At 33.1% G+C, this 16,769-nt stretch overlaps 1 protein-coding gene across 1 annotated transcript in view; it reads right to left on the reverse strand.

The window, feature by feature from the left end:
* The window catches only part of LOC125166572 (triadin-like), a 31,908-nt gene extending 15,620 nt beyond the window's left edge, over positions 1 to 16,288 (reverse strand). Inside the window, exons 1-3 of the mRNA XM_047860462.1 lie at positions 16,255 to 16,288; positions 15,440 to 15,484; positions 12,560 to 12,583 (exon numbers count right to left, since the gene is read on the reverse strand). Coding sequence (XP_047716418.1) covers positions 12,560 to 12,583; positions 15,440 to 15,484; positions 16,255 to 16,279 — 94 coding nt within the window. The 5' untranslated portion in view covers positions 16,280 to 16,288. The remainder of the gene's footprint in view (positions 1 to 12,559; positions 12,584 to 15,439; positions 15,485 to 16,254) is intronic.
* Between the last annotated feature and the right edge of the window lie 481 nt (positions 16,289 to 16,769).

Consider the following 16,769-nt stretch of genomic DNA (forward strand, 5'->3'; position numbering starts at 1 on the left):
CTGAGTAATGTATAGCATTGTTGAATCACTATATTGTGCACCTGAAAGTAATATTACACTGTATGTTAACTCTACTGGAATTAAACTTAAAAACTTTAAAAAAGACCAAAGTAACAAACATTTTCTAAAGGAATTTAAAGTAGAAAGAGCAATGTATGCAGCAGCAAAAAACTTTTTACAAAAGTTAACCTGTAATTGAAAATAGCATAGAAAAAAGAAACCAATGAATAAGCAAAAAATAAAATAAAAATGTCAAAATATAAATATATTTTTATTTTTATTATTTTTTTAAAATGTTAATGTTTATTTTTGAGAGAGAGAGACAGATCATGAGAGGGGGAGGGAAAAGAGAGAGGGAGACACAGAATCTGAAGCAGGCTCCAGGCTCCGAGCTGTCAGCACAGAGCCCAACGGAATCCACCATGAACTCATGAACTGAGCTGCAGTCAGATGCTTAACAAACTGAGCCACCCAGGTGTCCCTAAACATATTTCTTGAAAGATTAGTTTAGTTTTACAAAGTAAATGCCACCTTAAAGTTTTCTTGTAATTTATTCATTTAAGAAATAGCTACTCTTTCAGCAACAACAATGACTACAATGAGCTCTTTTTCTGTGCAGGTGCCCTACAAGGTACTTTACATTTTCACTTACGTCTCATAACACACTAAGAAATAGGTGGAATAGCTTCATTTTACAAGATAACACTGAGACTCAGCAGATTTAAAATGTGTTAAGCAACACATTTTTAAAGTATTAAATGAAGGTATAAAGCTGAATTTCTTGAGCTTCTAGACCCTCAATCTTTCAATTAAACATTCTATCTCCACTTTCAGAAGAAAAGGACAATGCTACCTAGAAGTAATTTGCAGTCAAGTAGAGAAAATGGACAAGTATCCAAACAAATATAAGATACTATGGGTTGCAAGTAGTATATAACAATCATCAAAACAAGCGTGAGATGTTTTCAGTGGTGGTACAATCACTTCTTCCCACGGACGTCAAAGAAATTTTTTGGAAGCTATCCCATGGGAGATAGACCATGAAGGATCATATAGCCAGAAATGGGAAGAAAAATACAGGAAAAAAGAATGACAGTATCAAAAGATGGAGGAAAATTAGGAACATGGACAGTTGAATTGGTTTGGTATCTCTTATAGGTATACACAGCGATTATAGAAAAAAGACATAAAATGTAGTTTAAGACTGAACTATAGAGGCTTTAGATCCTCAAGCTAAGATGTGTAGAATGTATTCTAAATTTTCCATGAAGAAATATTGAACACTTATTATCTAAATAGCTTAATCAATTTGAAGTTTTGGAAAACTTAATTTATTAGTAGATGTGAAATGGAAGAATGACAGAAATCAGAAAGGGACCTGCTGAAAAGTCACTGCAATGATTCAGAGGAGAAAGAGCAAAGCTAACATGACTTGACAACTGAATTAGAGCCTGACAAAAAGAACGGTGATTACGCAAAGTAGAATTTGAAGGTTTATGTCTACGTGACTAAAGAATAGAAATCATGTGGCAATTCCCTTTGGGATTTGCTGGGGTTGAGGAATAAAGGAAAGAAGGGGGAATAAGATAGGAAGGTCAGTCGTGAGCCTGTGCAGACAAAGAGTGATGCTGAGATTTGAAAATGTGAGACCAGAGTTGATAAGGCAGGTTAGACTTCAGAATACCTTGGGGTCTTACCCACAAAGAGATAGATAGCAAGGTGGAAGGGCCCTGCTGGGAAAGAGTGTGAAGAGGAGAAAAGAAGGTTGACAATGGAAGAACCAATCCTCAGGGCGGGGTGTGTGTGTGTGTGTGTGTGGAAATAGCAGAAAGATAATGCTGAGAAAATATCAGACTGAAGAAAACGGAGTCTGATATTATGAAAACCAAGAGAGGAAAACATCAAGAAGGACGAGAGCCCAACAACATTGAATGCATCAGAGAGGTTGAGAATGGGAGAGGGGTGAGAGAAGGTAATTAAGCTCTGCAATTAGGAGGTCTGGGTTGAGCTTTAAGTGAGTTATTTGAGGACAGTGTCAGAGGTTAATACTCAGCTTGCATGAAATAAAAGTCTGAGGAATTTGGTCAAGAATTGGTGGGAAACTTATTGAAGAGGTGTAACTGTAAATGAAAGCAGAGCAAAAGCACAACTTCAGGAAGCAGAAAGAGCAAGGGAAATTTTTATATGCCAGAAGAGTCTGAGGATATTCGCAGGTGAAGGGAGGAGGGCTTCTTAGAACGAGAACTGAAGATGCAGGATGGTGGGAGTCGACATCAAGGAGAGGCAAGAGGGGTGGAGTCAAGGAGAAAACACGGAATGATAAATCTCGGGTGAAAAGCAAGGCTTCGTCATCTGAGCATGAGAATGTAAGGGTGGTAAAATAATGGGAAAGGTTAAAAGAGACTGTAATTTGGAGAAAAGAAAAATTTTAAGGAATCCACATGGATGGCATAGATCATGAATTTCATTTTTCTTGTTTTTAAAGATAAATTTTCCTGTGTAGTGCCCAGCCTGTTCTGTGTACTCTTAGCAAACATGATGAATAAATAAAAATGACCTAAATAATGCAAACATGTGTACCAGCAGATACTGCATGTTTATTTCTACCAGCAATCTATTTTGATTTGTGTAACGTTTTAAGAAATACTTGTAGGTAAACATCTGGGATCCTAAAGCATCGACAGAAATGTAACTTTGCACGAATTTTTGTTTTCATTTTCACTCCTCCTATTTTATCTAATTCACTGCATCATTTTGACTCTGTAGAAATATTAAAAGCTTACAATTATTTTCTCAACTGATTTGATGAATCATGTGTAAGTGATTTGATGCAATATTACATTCTAAGAGTTAACATTTTTTTCAAGAACTCAAAGGGATCTGCTGTAGTTCAAAGCAGCAGTTGATAGCCAGTTTATTTTAGTTTTTTGGTGTGAAAGCCTCCTATATGCAGCTATTATTTTAAATGCTCATGCATTTTAAAGAAAACTAACTACTACACTGAGCAATATCCACAGAATTCTCGAGATTGACCTCCGGGGGTAATAAAGTATGCAGAGACAGTTCACATTTGGAATTTTGCACACAGTGAAGCCAAGGGTGTTCAATAAATGTATGCAATCCTTTCTGAGTGTCTGTCCTGTCACTCTGAGGATAGGACACAGCTGTCTTGAGGGCCATGTCAGAACAACTTAACATCACCAATAAATGAATGAGGCCACATTGCTGGTACCCAAAGACTAATAATCAACAGTGACAAACATTTCACCAAATATGCCTTATACACAGACTTGCTCTGAGGTCTAGCAGAATGAGTTATCAGAGAGAGTAAGCAGGGCAGCTGTCCCTATTCAGAAGGCTTTAACCAAGTTACTGCTCCATTCTTTTTCTCCTGAAACAAAATTTCCATGAGTATAATCACCCTTGCTCTAAAAAGTGGCATTGTTTTAAATCCACCCCAAAACGAGTGAGATGTTTTTTCCCATTATGATTTTTTTCTTATTATGGTATCCATTTTGACACAAAAGCTTAATAAGCGAAACCTGTTCCTACCCAGGAAAAGTAACACATTATCATGCCATAATTATTACCATTATTGTCATCCTCATTCCCATGGATGCCAATTAATAAATACTTAATAGACACCAATTATTATTTATGCACCTTCTATTTTATCTTATTTATCTCTACCCAGAATTTCTATGAGGTAATATTATCATTATTATTATCCACATTTTATTATCAGTTTTTTTAGTATTTATTTATTTTTGAGAGAGACAGAGCATGAGCAGGGGAGAGGCAGAGAGAGAGACACACAGAATCTGAAGCAGCCTCCAGGGTCTGAACTGTCAGAACAGAGCCCAATGCGGGGCTTGAACTCACAAACCATGAAATCATGACCTGAGCTGAAGTTGGACGCTTAACCAACTGAGCCACCCAGGCACCCCTATTATTATACACATTTTAAAAATAAGACTACTGAGCACAGAGATGTTATGTAGATTTCCCAAGTTTACACAAATTTTAAAACAGTTTCCCTGTTATCAGCCACTACCCAATGATAACATCTGTATTTCTATCATGAATTTGGTGATAATTTGTTTTTAACAACAACTACATTGATGTTAATATTCATTAGCATTCCATTCCAGCAAGTGATCTCCAGTAATATTCCATCCCAACAAGTGTCCCAAGACAAAACAAAACAAACAAGTGAGTCATTGTATAAAATGATGCTATTTAGGAAAAAAACATATGTCCTAATATAAACTTTAACCTAAACACTATAAGAAAGCATATTTTTCTTTTTCAAAGGCTTGTGCATATTTGTATTAACTAAGAATGAATTTTTTAAAGAAGATAAAATTTATATTTCTATGATTAAGGATTGTATAAAGTTTTAATAATAAATTTTATACAATTGCCCAGAACTAGAACATCAGAGTTTCACTTTTTAATTTAAGCAAGTAAGGCATGAATCTTGTTAAAACAAGGTTTGGGGTAACATTAAAAAAACAACTCTTGGACTCTAATTCTGAGGACACGATAGACAATATTCGCACAAAATCATACTTTTTGTTGAAGTGCTGGGCTCAGAGGAGACAAAGGAAGCTTCCAGAATCTTCCCTTCTGTTGCAAGAGGAGAAAAAGAACACCTGCTGATCCACGAACGGTGAGGTCACCCTGTGGACAAGTGCTTATAGTAAAACAAGAACTCAAAAACTAAGTGTGCAAGGAGCAAAGTAGGGGTGCATAGGCTGTGAGCCTTTGTTAAGCCAGAGATGGTGGGACAAAAATATAAGTGCCCAGGTGATTTGGAGAAGATAGCAACAACACAGTATTTAAATCTCCTTCAAATCCCCTTGTAAAAACAGAGAGTGAAACCCATGGATAATATTTAAAATAAACTGAAATGAGCCCTAGAAATGTGGACTGAAACAGTCAGAAACCTACCAGGTATTAGCATCTGTGGAGAAGGAAGGAGAGGAAGGCAATAGGGAGTCTGAGAGACACCCCAAACAGGAAACCCCCAAACAGCCAATAGGCATTTTCTGAAAAGTGAGTAATGACAACTTGAGATCATCAGCTGAACCTGGAAAGGGCTTTGCCCAGTCCCAGAGCAGGTAAGCATAAAGGGTTCACCACGAAGTGTGAGTGCTGGTACCATCTGGTACCCTGTGACCCCTGGGGAACTTATGAGCCAGGGTTCACTTGCAGGACAGAATCCCACAAATGGAAGACACTACTAGGGGTGGAATAAAAGTTGAGCAAGATAGGGACAATGGAGAGAAAGAAAGATAATTTTAGATAAAAGTGAGGGAAATAAAATAAAACTATGAGCTCATAATCAAAGTTCCAATCACAGAAGGAAAAAAGCCTTCAAAAGGGAGAGCCTGAAGAAACAACAAACACATTTATATCACAAGGTACTTCAGATATTCAAGTTTTCAAACTTGAACTTTAATATATATATCAATCTTCTAAGAATTAAAATATGAATTCAAAAATAAGGACAAACAATAGATTATTAAAATCACCAGTAAGATTTGAAAAATAACTATTATAATAAAATATAAATTATATAAAATCTCACTGGATGGGTAAAATAACATATAGAACTGAAGAAATAATTAGTGAATGTATGTTAAGACTGATCAAATTACACTAAATACATCATGGAGAAATGAGGAGATGAAAAATTAGAAAGAGATGTTGAAAGAAGAAAAATGTGCATACCTAACACATTAATAATGAGCACAAGGAAAAAATAGGAATATTTGAAGAAATAATGGCTATGAATTCTCCAAAGTGGTAAAGGAAAGAAAAATGACTCCATGTGCCCTGGAAAAATTTCACAATAAAAAGAAACTCTCACTCCATAAACTATAGTGAGTCTGCAGTGGATCAAGGGCAAAGAAAAAATATATAAGAAGACAGAGAGAAAGGATAGGTCATATGGAAGGAGTGACAATTCAACTGGTAACAGAATTCCTCTACCTTAGTGGAGGAAGAGAAAACAATACAGTGACATGATGTACTCAAAGTAATCAGAGTGCCTAACTGGTGACCTAGATCTTGTGCTTAGCAAAAGGCTTTCGACAATAAGGATGATTTAAAGGCATTGTCACATAAATAAAACCTGAGAACACTTTCCACCAATAGGTCTTTGCTCAAGACGCTTCTAGAGAAGGAGATGCTAAAGAAGTATGATGTTGAAGGAAAAGTCAGAGATGTGAGAGAGATGGTAGCAATATAACTGAGAAATCTGTAGGTGAAGATAGACACACGTTGAAAAATAATACTAATACAATTTGACATTCAGATTCTTTTAAAGGTTATAATTCAACTATTGAACAAAATTAGCATGTAAATCAGGTTTAGATGTGATGAAATTTAAATGTAGCATCCTTCTCTTGTTTGGAAGAGGGTGTTGGTTTTTTTTTTTTTTTTTTAACGTTTATTTATTTGTGAGAGAGAGCGAAAGAGACAGAGTGTGAGTGGGGGCGGGCCAGAGAGAGAGGGAGACACAAAATCGGAAGCAGGCTCCAGCCTCTGAGCTGTCAGCACAGAGCCCTACGCAGGGGCTCGAACTCACAGACTGTGAGATCATAACCTGAGCCGAAGTCAGACGCTTAACCGACTGAGCCACTCAGGCACCCTGGGGGAGGGTGTTTTATAGTAATTTTATTCTTTAAATGTGCATAGTAAAATTTCAAGGGTCACGGCTGAAGTAAGAGAAATAGAGTGTTGTCTTTCCAGATAGGTAGACATTAGAAAACAGAAAATAAAAATATATTTAAAGGGAAAAAACACTCAATTTTGTAACGGACAAGAAAAAATACGAAGAAGTGTTTAGAGAACATGAGAAATATAAAACAAGCAAGATGGTAAGAACTAGACCTAAGATATTAATAATCACAACTAATGTGAGAAGTTGAAATTCATCAGATTAAAAGTGAAGGCCATTGTACTGGATAAAGAAAGAGTAAATTTTAACTTTATGTTATTTACTAAAGAGATATCTAAAACAAAATGTCATGAAAAGACATAAAATAAAAGTTTTTAATTAAAAATTCTGATAAAATACTAACCAAAAGAAAGCTGGAGTAATTGTAATAATATCAGATACACTTTACTTAAAAAAGGTCATTATATGGAATATAGAAGTTACTATGTAAAGATAAATGTTCAATTCACCAGAAAGATACACAAAGCTTGGATAAAATGTATAAAATAGCTCCTAACATAAAAATTGATAAAACTACAGGGATAAACTGAAAATTTTCCATCTTGGAGGAAGATTTTAATATAGTTTGTCCAATTATTGATACTTCTATTATTCAAAAAATTAATGAAGATAAAGGGTAATTGAAAAACAATGAATCTTGACTCAATCAATATAGGATCATGCTTCCAACCATTAGAAAATGCACAATATTCTGGATGAAATATGGAATACCTACTAAAACAAATATATTTGTTTGTAAGATAAAGCTCAATGTATTTTAAAGAGGAGACCATTTTCTCTAACCACTATATAATTAAATTAGGCATTGGTTAAAAGAGGATGATCTTTACAATCCCCACAGGTTTGGAAATTGAAAAACAAGTTTTAAAATGTCCATGTAAAATGCTAGTTAAAGAATTTATGTTGATGGAATTAAGGTATACTTGCAACAGAATGATAATGAAAATACTGCATATAAAAGCTTGTGGGATGTTGCTGAAATAGCATTTAAACTCACTGCCTTATATGCTTATATTAGTAAAGGAGAAAGGTAGAGACTAATAAAATAAACATCCACATTAAGATATCTAAAAATAAACACAGAAAAATCTTAAATAAATTAGGAGTAAAGCAAATATTTAATGATAGTAGAATAGACTATAATGTGTATATTTACAAAGTAATATACCAGACAGTAATAAAAATGAATACACTATAACTATACAAAAACACTTATGAATCTGAGAACATACCATTAAGAGAAAATCTCAGAATATGTCCTATAGTTTCATATATATGAGAGACCAACAAGTGATAAAATTAGGAAAAAAATCAACTTACTTAGTCTTCGATGACATAAATAAATTGATTTAGACATGAATTAACCATTAGAAGACTTTTAGGTTGAATTCAATCATTTTATTCATTAATTTCATTATTTATAAAAGGCAACTATATATAATATCGTCATAAAGCAAAGCATATTTTTCTTGTGTTTAAGAATTTATGAAAATTAGTTCTTTACGTCACTAGATTTTAATTTTATAATTCACAGACTTATTAATAGTTTGTCTCAAAAAGTGAAATATTCTTTCAAATGGGAATTACATACCTATTAGTAAATTCTGGATTTTTGAAATTCTTGAAAAATTTCAATGCAAGGACATATAATCAATACAAAATAGGCTACACTTTTATTATGATAAATGTTATACTTTAGTTATGTTTAATTAGATTCTTTTAAAAGAAGTCTTTAACATAAGTTGTATCAAATGTGTAAATCAAGAAAGGCTATAAGCTTTTACATCCTTGTTTAATTTTTAAGCACCTTGTGCTTAAATTTTAGATAAATGTCCAAAATGGCTTAATGCTGATATCTAAAATATTCACCAAACTGTAATATTGATGCAAATTACTCATTAATATATCATATTTACGTAAAAAGAAAAAATGCAAAACGAAAAAATGAATGAGTATTTTAAAAGTTAGAAAGCTTTGTAAAGCAAATCACAAATGTAAGCTATAAAGGAAGTTGCCTAAAACATGGAAATCCTGGCCAGTCTTGTTTGAAGTGTCCTTAAAAAGTAATTAACTTCTATAAAATATTTTTATTAGTATGTCCTTAAAAATTAAATTCATTATCTTTGATATCAAAATTAGATCTCAGAGGCTTTATGATGATCCCAAACCAGTCTATGCAGATAATTTTGTTGAGTTGCTGATGGGAAAATGCTCATGTTCAAAGAAAAATGTTATAGGAAAAGATGCTAAAGTTAAATTTCCATATTGAAGCATCTCAAGAAATGTTCTTACTGCATCACTTCTTTTAAAATACTAATTTTAAGGGGAAGCCAACCTCTCTTTACTCAAATGTTGTCTACCAGATAATAAAAACAAAATAACTATGGGCCTCTATAAAATCTTTGTCTTTGATATCCCCACACCCATTGTTATAAATATACTGTCAATGTCTCAGCTACATCAAGAGCCTTGCAATTCCACTACGTGCTAGTCTTCCCTTGGCACTATTTGCCTTATGATAATGTATGTTTTCAGTCCTCTGTTTTATTTCATATTTTGCCTTTGAGAAACTTCCTGGGGAGTAATGTTTTTGCATGTACAGTTATTTATATTTTTCAGAAAGAAATTTTCTCAAAAGACTTAAAATAATATCAAATGGTTGGGCCATTTAAAATTCAAAAATGTGTTTATTTTGCTTTTAATTTTTAGGGTAATATATCTTAAATATAATACACCTTAACATTCCTTGATGTCTTCTTCAGAATTCTATGGAAAGTAAATAATTCATTATATAATTGCCATATCTATAGAAAATATACAGAATGAAAATCAAATGGATATTTAGAATCAGAAAGCTACATCCTTACAAAAAATAAACCCACAAAAGCAAGCATCAATTTAAACCATAATTGCCTATGAATCATGGAAATTTTGATTTTGCAATGTTACTTTCACTGATGTCATAGAGAGATATTTGTGTATTGCTGATTCTTATCAGCATCTTCTTTATGCCTATAATAAAACCCCAGATATTTGAGAATCCAGTCCACTGGGATGATCTCAAGCATCTCAAGCAGAGTGAACCAGAATTCAGGAAGAAATACCCCCTTCTGTATTACACTAATCCTTTTCCACACATTAGCAACCTTCCTTCCTAACCAAAAGACCCAGGAATGAAGGGCAGTCTGTGCTTCCAGTACCAAAGCAGAAAAGCCACCCAGAAGACAAGACATGCAGGCACCAGCGTGGAGTTAGAGAATGTGCGTGCAAGTCTGGGCTCAAAGCAAAAGCTATTTGTGAACCTCCCTTATGAAAGGCAAAGAAAAGACTGAAAGATAAATAAGAAGTCTGACCAAAAATAAATACACATGGACATTATGCTGAAAATGGGTTGAGAAAAAGAACAATGAATCTTCAGTTTAAATTATCTTCAGTATGTTTTATTAGATAAATACCTGAAGTTTTTGATGATTGCCTCCAAAAGAGCCTGATAAAAATATGTTCTATAGAGAATATAATATTCATATGCATAGCAACCAATTTATTAAAATGTATCATCTCATGATGTCATTGGACATGTATCTCATATGATCCATAAGAAAAAGTAGACATTTTTTCATCACACTGTTTTCAGTATATATATATATATATATATATATATATATATATATATAAAATTTCTGCCCCTGGTTCCTGGCATAGAGTTTCTAAATCCCTTAGAATCTACTAGGTGATAGATTTGCCAATGAGGCAAATGCTTGGTGGGCTCCTGGATGGGGGCTGGTCACCAAAAATACCAAGCCACGATTAGAAGCCTGAAACTTTCAGCCCCACTCCCCATCCTCCAGGAAGGGGAAGGGGACTGGAAATGGAGTTTACGATCAATCATGCCTATGTATAAAGCCTCCATTAAAAATTCTCTCAAGTATGGGATTCAAGTATACGGTTCAAGTAAACCCATCTACATACAAGGAAAGTGGTTTACCCCAACTCCACAGGGGCAGAAGTTTCTGTGCTTGGGACCCTTTCAGACTTTGCCCTATGTATTTCTTCATCTGGCTGTTCATCTGTATCCTTTATCATATCCTTTATTATATAATAAACTAGTAAATGTAATTGTTTCTCTGAGTTCTGTTAGATGTTCTAGCAAATAATTGAATTCAAGGGAGGAAGTCATGAGAACCTCTGATTTGTAGCCATGTTGGATGGAAACTATGAATAACCTGGGGACCTACTACCTAACAATTGGCAACAGAAATGGGGAGGAGTCTTGTGAGACTAAGCCGTTAACCTATGGGGACTGTGCTAAACCCAGTTAGTGTCAGAAGTGACTGAAATTGTATGACACCAAGCTGGCATCACAGAGAATTTCTTGGTGTGGAAACAAAACAAAACAAAACAAAACAAAACAAAACAAAACAAAAACCCATATATCTAGTGTAGGAAGTGCCGGGAGCGTGGTACTTCTGTAAGAGTGCAGAAGAAACACAGGGGAAGTGAGTTTTTCCTTTGCATTTACTTCAGTCTTTTTCCAGTTATTCAAACCTAACTATTCTTCAAATTATGAATTTTGTAATCACTTCCTTCATGAAGTCTGCCCTGACTACCTTTGGGAATGAGGAAAGAGTGTGGAGTGGAATGGTTTCAGAGGGCTTTCTTGAGTATCAGCTGGAAGCTTTGCCCTTGCATCAGTGACACAATTCTGCACCCTTGTTATTCTTCTTTTTTTAAATCCCTGAAGTAAGTCCATGCGGAGTTCTATTATTCGCTGTCAAAGAGGTTCAAATGAGAGATGCGGCAAGTACCACATTTGATGATTGTCTTATACTGTCCTCAATACTCACGATGTAGTGTGTACAGTAGAAATGCTCAAGAAATATTAAGATCTGCTCTGTCCAATGTAGTTGCCACTAACCACATGGGGCTTTGGGGTACTGAAATGTGACTAGTATGGACTGAAATGTGCTAAGTGTAAAACACAGACACACACCACAAGATTTCAAAAAACAGTGTAAACTATCAATGTGCTCTATACTGATACATAATGAAATAATATTTATATAAATATTTAAATAAACATTAAAATTATTTTAACATGTTTCTTTTTATCCTTTTAATGTATTTACCAGAAAATTTAAAATTACATGTGTTGTTCACATGAAATTGCACTAGACAGCATCGATTTAAAATGATTTTTTAAAAATCAGAAAACATGGGAGGGAAAATTCCTATCTCTCAGAATTTTTAGGAACTTACAGGAAAATTTAAAGTTGTATTGTATATATTTAGAATGCTATTGGGTACCTAGAAATTGATATTTTAGAGAGTGTTTTCTGAGAACTTTGTCTGTTTATGATATATGAGCTTAGATCCATTCTTAGCTATGTTATTCTTCTCAGATATATAATTATATTTAACAACCATTAGAAAATACCAGCAAATAAAACATTATTGCTCAATCATATGTACTCTACAGCAAATCTTTAGTGATTGAAAGTTGAAGGCAGAAACAGGATTATTTTATTTCATTTTGCTTCAATCACTGAAAAAAATTAATGTATTTGAATGCAAGTTGCTTTAATCTTCAGGCTTGAGAACACGATCAATTATTTCTGTTACAAGTTATTTCAAATAACATAGTTTTTTAAATTTCAACATAACTAAGTTTAAAAGTTAAATTTCTGTCAGAGGGTTTAGTATGAAATGACTCAGTCTCTGAACACATTAAAAGTATAAATATTTTATGAGTTTCAGCTGGAAATTTATACTGCATGCCAAAGAGAATTTATCATCAATACAAGCAGTACTTACTTGATACTCTTGCAGGTTTTTCTGCTAAAAAAAAAAAAAAAAGGGAAGAAAAAAAGTTTTGTTTAACTCAGGTAAAATGCAAAGAAATTATACATTGATGGACTACATGAAAGTATCTCACATATTTTGACTTTCTTATTGCTTAATGTAATGTAAGAATATAACTATTGCCTGAGAACATGGGTCTTTGAGTGTATTAATTGTTTTTATGTGAAATATAATAAAAGCTCTTAATTATTACAGATGTTACAACATGTTTACATTTTAAACGCTTACTAAAATCAGCAGGATTCTTGTTAAATTGAGTGTTTTGGTTCAACTTTAATTATAACTAAGTTGAATAAAATTACTTTGTATGATGTAATTAATGTAAATATTTGTTTAAAGTTTCCAAATTCCATAAAATGTATCATTAAGAATTATTTTCCTTTCAAAGGTAATAATGATGAATAACTAAACCTTAAAAAGCAACATGCAAAATCAGTTTAATTTTTCATAACCATTTGTCTAGTTTCAATGAGAGACTATAATTCTTCAAAGTAGTATCTTTTTACATTAAAGTGTATGTATGTAGGACAAAAATATAAAGTGAGATGATTGTCCCAAATACCAAATACTGTAACAGATATTCTAACTTCTTGGAAAGAAAAAAAGATTGGTAACATCTACATTGTACTAACGTTAGTCTATTTTTTTTTTTTCTTAGTATAGTGGACACATAATCTTACAAGTTTCAGATGTATAACTTGCTGATTTGACAAGTTTATAATTATGCTGTGTTCATCACAAGTATAGCTGCCATCCCAACATTAGTCTAATTTAAAGGGCCAGACTTGAAAACATAAATTTTTAAAGGAATCTGCATTATATGATTTACTTTGAGACTTGCAGAGTTTTTAGTATAAACCTAGGGATTATAAATTTACAGAAAGTGGTTAATGCCAGTAGAAAGGTTTTTAGAAAATTTTTTTTCATTTGAGATACTTATGGTTTTAGTTATATTACAGCTGCATACCTCATGTATTCAAAACACAAAATAATTTAGAAAAAAATACTTCAGTAAGGCTCATGTGTTATTATTTTTCCTTTAAAAATGCTATCACTGACTAAAAGACAGGAACTTAAAAAGGAGTACAGTAAACATTTACTGAAATACAATGAATTATCTGTTGGATGAAGGAATGAATAAGAATCAACAGGCTCCAGGTTAGTCTTGTGCTTTCATATATAATAATTTGTCCCTACTGTGTTTTCATAATATAAAGATCTTGGAAATGATGGACTCACACAGTGGGGTAACAAAGGAGTTACCACTCTCTTGGAAACATTTTTTCCTTTAGGGGTACATTTTTTCTTTGGGCTGCCCTGATTGTGCCCATACATTCTCCTGTATGTGCCACAGTGTGATAGGGTTGGGAAGTGGGATCGAATGGATTTAACCGTTAAGTCTTTGGCGTCATATTTACTTTGAGCCAAATCCTGTCTCTACCAGGTAAACACTCTGAGATGTTAGATGTTCCTTTATCGCATTTACCTTGTCTTTAAATTGGGCTTGATTGGGCCTGTTCTAAGGATTAAATGAACTAATAGGATTCGTTAGGAAAGGATGTACCAGTGGGTTTTTTAAATAACATATCTTCTCATTCTTCTTGCTAATTATCCTAAAAAAATGCTAGGCAATATTTTAAAAGTTAAGAAAGTTGAGATATAAAATTTATGGCCCTTTATGCTTCTACAGATCTGGTTTGTTCTTAATCTAAATTTTACCATCTAGTATGACTGATAATTATATGTCTAAATTACTAATGACTATATGTCTAAATTTTATGTGTAGCTATGTCCTTTCAGTACGTCATTTCAGGCGTACATAATACACTAAGCAGAAAGAAGGAACCAGTAAAAAACAAGACTCATTTCCTCTCTCCACACACTGGAGATGTATATATTTGCTATGAATGAAAATAATTGTTCAGTTATGGCATGTTTACTTAGCACCTTAAAATTTAAAATATTTAAATACCATTACCTTTTGAGTTAGATTTTTTAATTTCATTTTTTATTTATTTTTATTTTTTAAATTCTTTTTTTTAAATGTTTATTTTTGAGAGAGAGAGAGAGAAAGACAGAACACGAGTAGGGGAGGAGCAGAGAGACAGGGAGACACAGGATCTGATGCAGGCTCCAGGCTCTGAGCTGTCAGCACAGAGCCTGACGTGGGGCTTGAACTCCCCAGCTGCGAGATCATGACCTGAGCCGATGTCGGACACTCAACCAACTGAGCCACCCAGGTACCCCAAGTTAATTAGATTTTTAAAAATTATATCACTCGGATTGCATAATTCAGTTATAACATCCATTTGTAGTTTTTTGATGATCAAATCACCAAAACATGTCGTTCTTATTTTAGGTAAAAGACATCTCCCTTCCATGTGCATGCTGGCATTATCCCTCCACCATCCACTTCTTGAATTAATTTAAAGAGCCAAGTTTAGGTAATAAAAAGGTATTTATAATTTTGGCTGTATTTATGTAATACATAAAATAATTCTTACTCTATCTATTTTTACCACTATATCATTTTTGACCTTATGCATGTTACTAAAGTCTTTTGTAATAGAGAAATATATCTTCTGGTATGTACTAGAATATTCTATTGAATGTTTTTGTTGTTAATAGTTTCGATTTCTTTACGTTGGCTAGTTTTACACTGAAATGTAAACTCCCTGCTAGATTCCCCGCCTCTCCACTTCTGCTACTAGCAGAAGTGTATAGCTGCTAGACCTCTTTGCTTTAAAAAATTCAGTGTTAAGTGCAAACATAATTTAGGCACCTCCATACTAACTTAGCAATTGAATATTTACAAAGTTGATTCAAGATTACCTTTTGTCACATTGTGTGATTGAAGACTTTCTTTTCTTGTTGAGACTGTTGATAAGGAAAATGTAAATTAAACTACGAATTTTTAAGGGGAATTTTCATAAAAATTTTGGCTCACTTCAACCAAGCTTTGGGAAAATGGGAATATTTAACTGTTGTAAATATTTTCTCAGGATGATTTAAAATTTTTTTCTCTTTTAACATCTAACAAAAATAAACATCACCGGTAGAGATTGTTTTGTTTGCATAAACAGGGATATAACATGATTGCACTGATTACAGTATTTAAACTAACTAGAATCTGCGAACAATTGGTCATCCTGAGTAACTGAAATTGAGGATAAACTAAAAAACAAAAGAAAACATCTGTCTTCTTTCATAATTAACAATCTTTTCGATATGTCTAAGAATGCTTTCTTCTTGATCCAATAGAACATTTCTCTGGTAATTAAGGTCTTTGCAAGGTTTTTCAGATACCTGCATTGAAAATCAGTGATTATCATATTATCTTTTATCGTTTACAAATAAATACACCCAATGTTAAGAAAAATAGCAACTTTGTGATTCAGCTTCTAGACTTGTTGCTCACCGATGGTGCAACACATATTTGTTGGCACTGGCCTGCCATCCACTGTTCCTTTGCCATGGCCGTTACCACATATCCACTGATTATTTTCCACATTTCTTTTTTAAATGACCTTAGCTCTCATCATGTACACAAATAAAAGTTTTATTTTAAAGTGATATAAATAATCCTCAACTCAAATATTTTTGCTTCAGGGCTTTGCATTTCACTTTTCAATCTTGTAAAAAATTACCTTTTTCTTCTTTAAGATGTTTCATTTCTGTTTTTTCTGTAGAAAAAAATGAAGGTAATTTTGAATCATATATCACATTTATTCATAGGTCTTCCTAAGGTTTGGAATTAAATTTTGTGTAGTTAATATTCACACTTCAGGTATTATATGAAAAGAATTCTATGGTATTAATTTAGAAATAGCAGAACTTAAATTTCTCTCTTTTTGCATATGTAATAATAAGTGATATCTACACCTCTTGCATGGAAAATCCTATAGTGAATTGTAATTCTGATATATGCTTTAAAATCGCTGCCCACATTTTCATGAATTGCTTTTAAGTGGCATAATTTATATAATTCTGTGTTTTTTTATTTATGTGCTTTTATTGTTAATTTGGTGCATATGTCTTTAAATGTCATCTTTACCTTTACTTTCTTTTTCAGGTTTTTCAATTTTCTTCTTCCCTAGGAGGGAAAATATAATAACAAGAAATTATCAGTTTAAAAAACATGAGTCTCTTACTCAATCTTGAA

Source organism: Prionailurus viverrinus, chromosome B2 (assembly GCF_022837055.1).
Source record: "Prionailurus viverrinus isolate Anna chromosome B2, UM_Priviv_1.0, whole genome shotgun sequence".
NCBI classification, from domain to species: domain Eukaryota; kingdom Metazoa; phylum Chordata; class Mammalia; order Carnivora; family Felidae; genus Prionailurus; species Prionailurus viverrinus.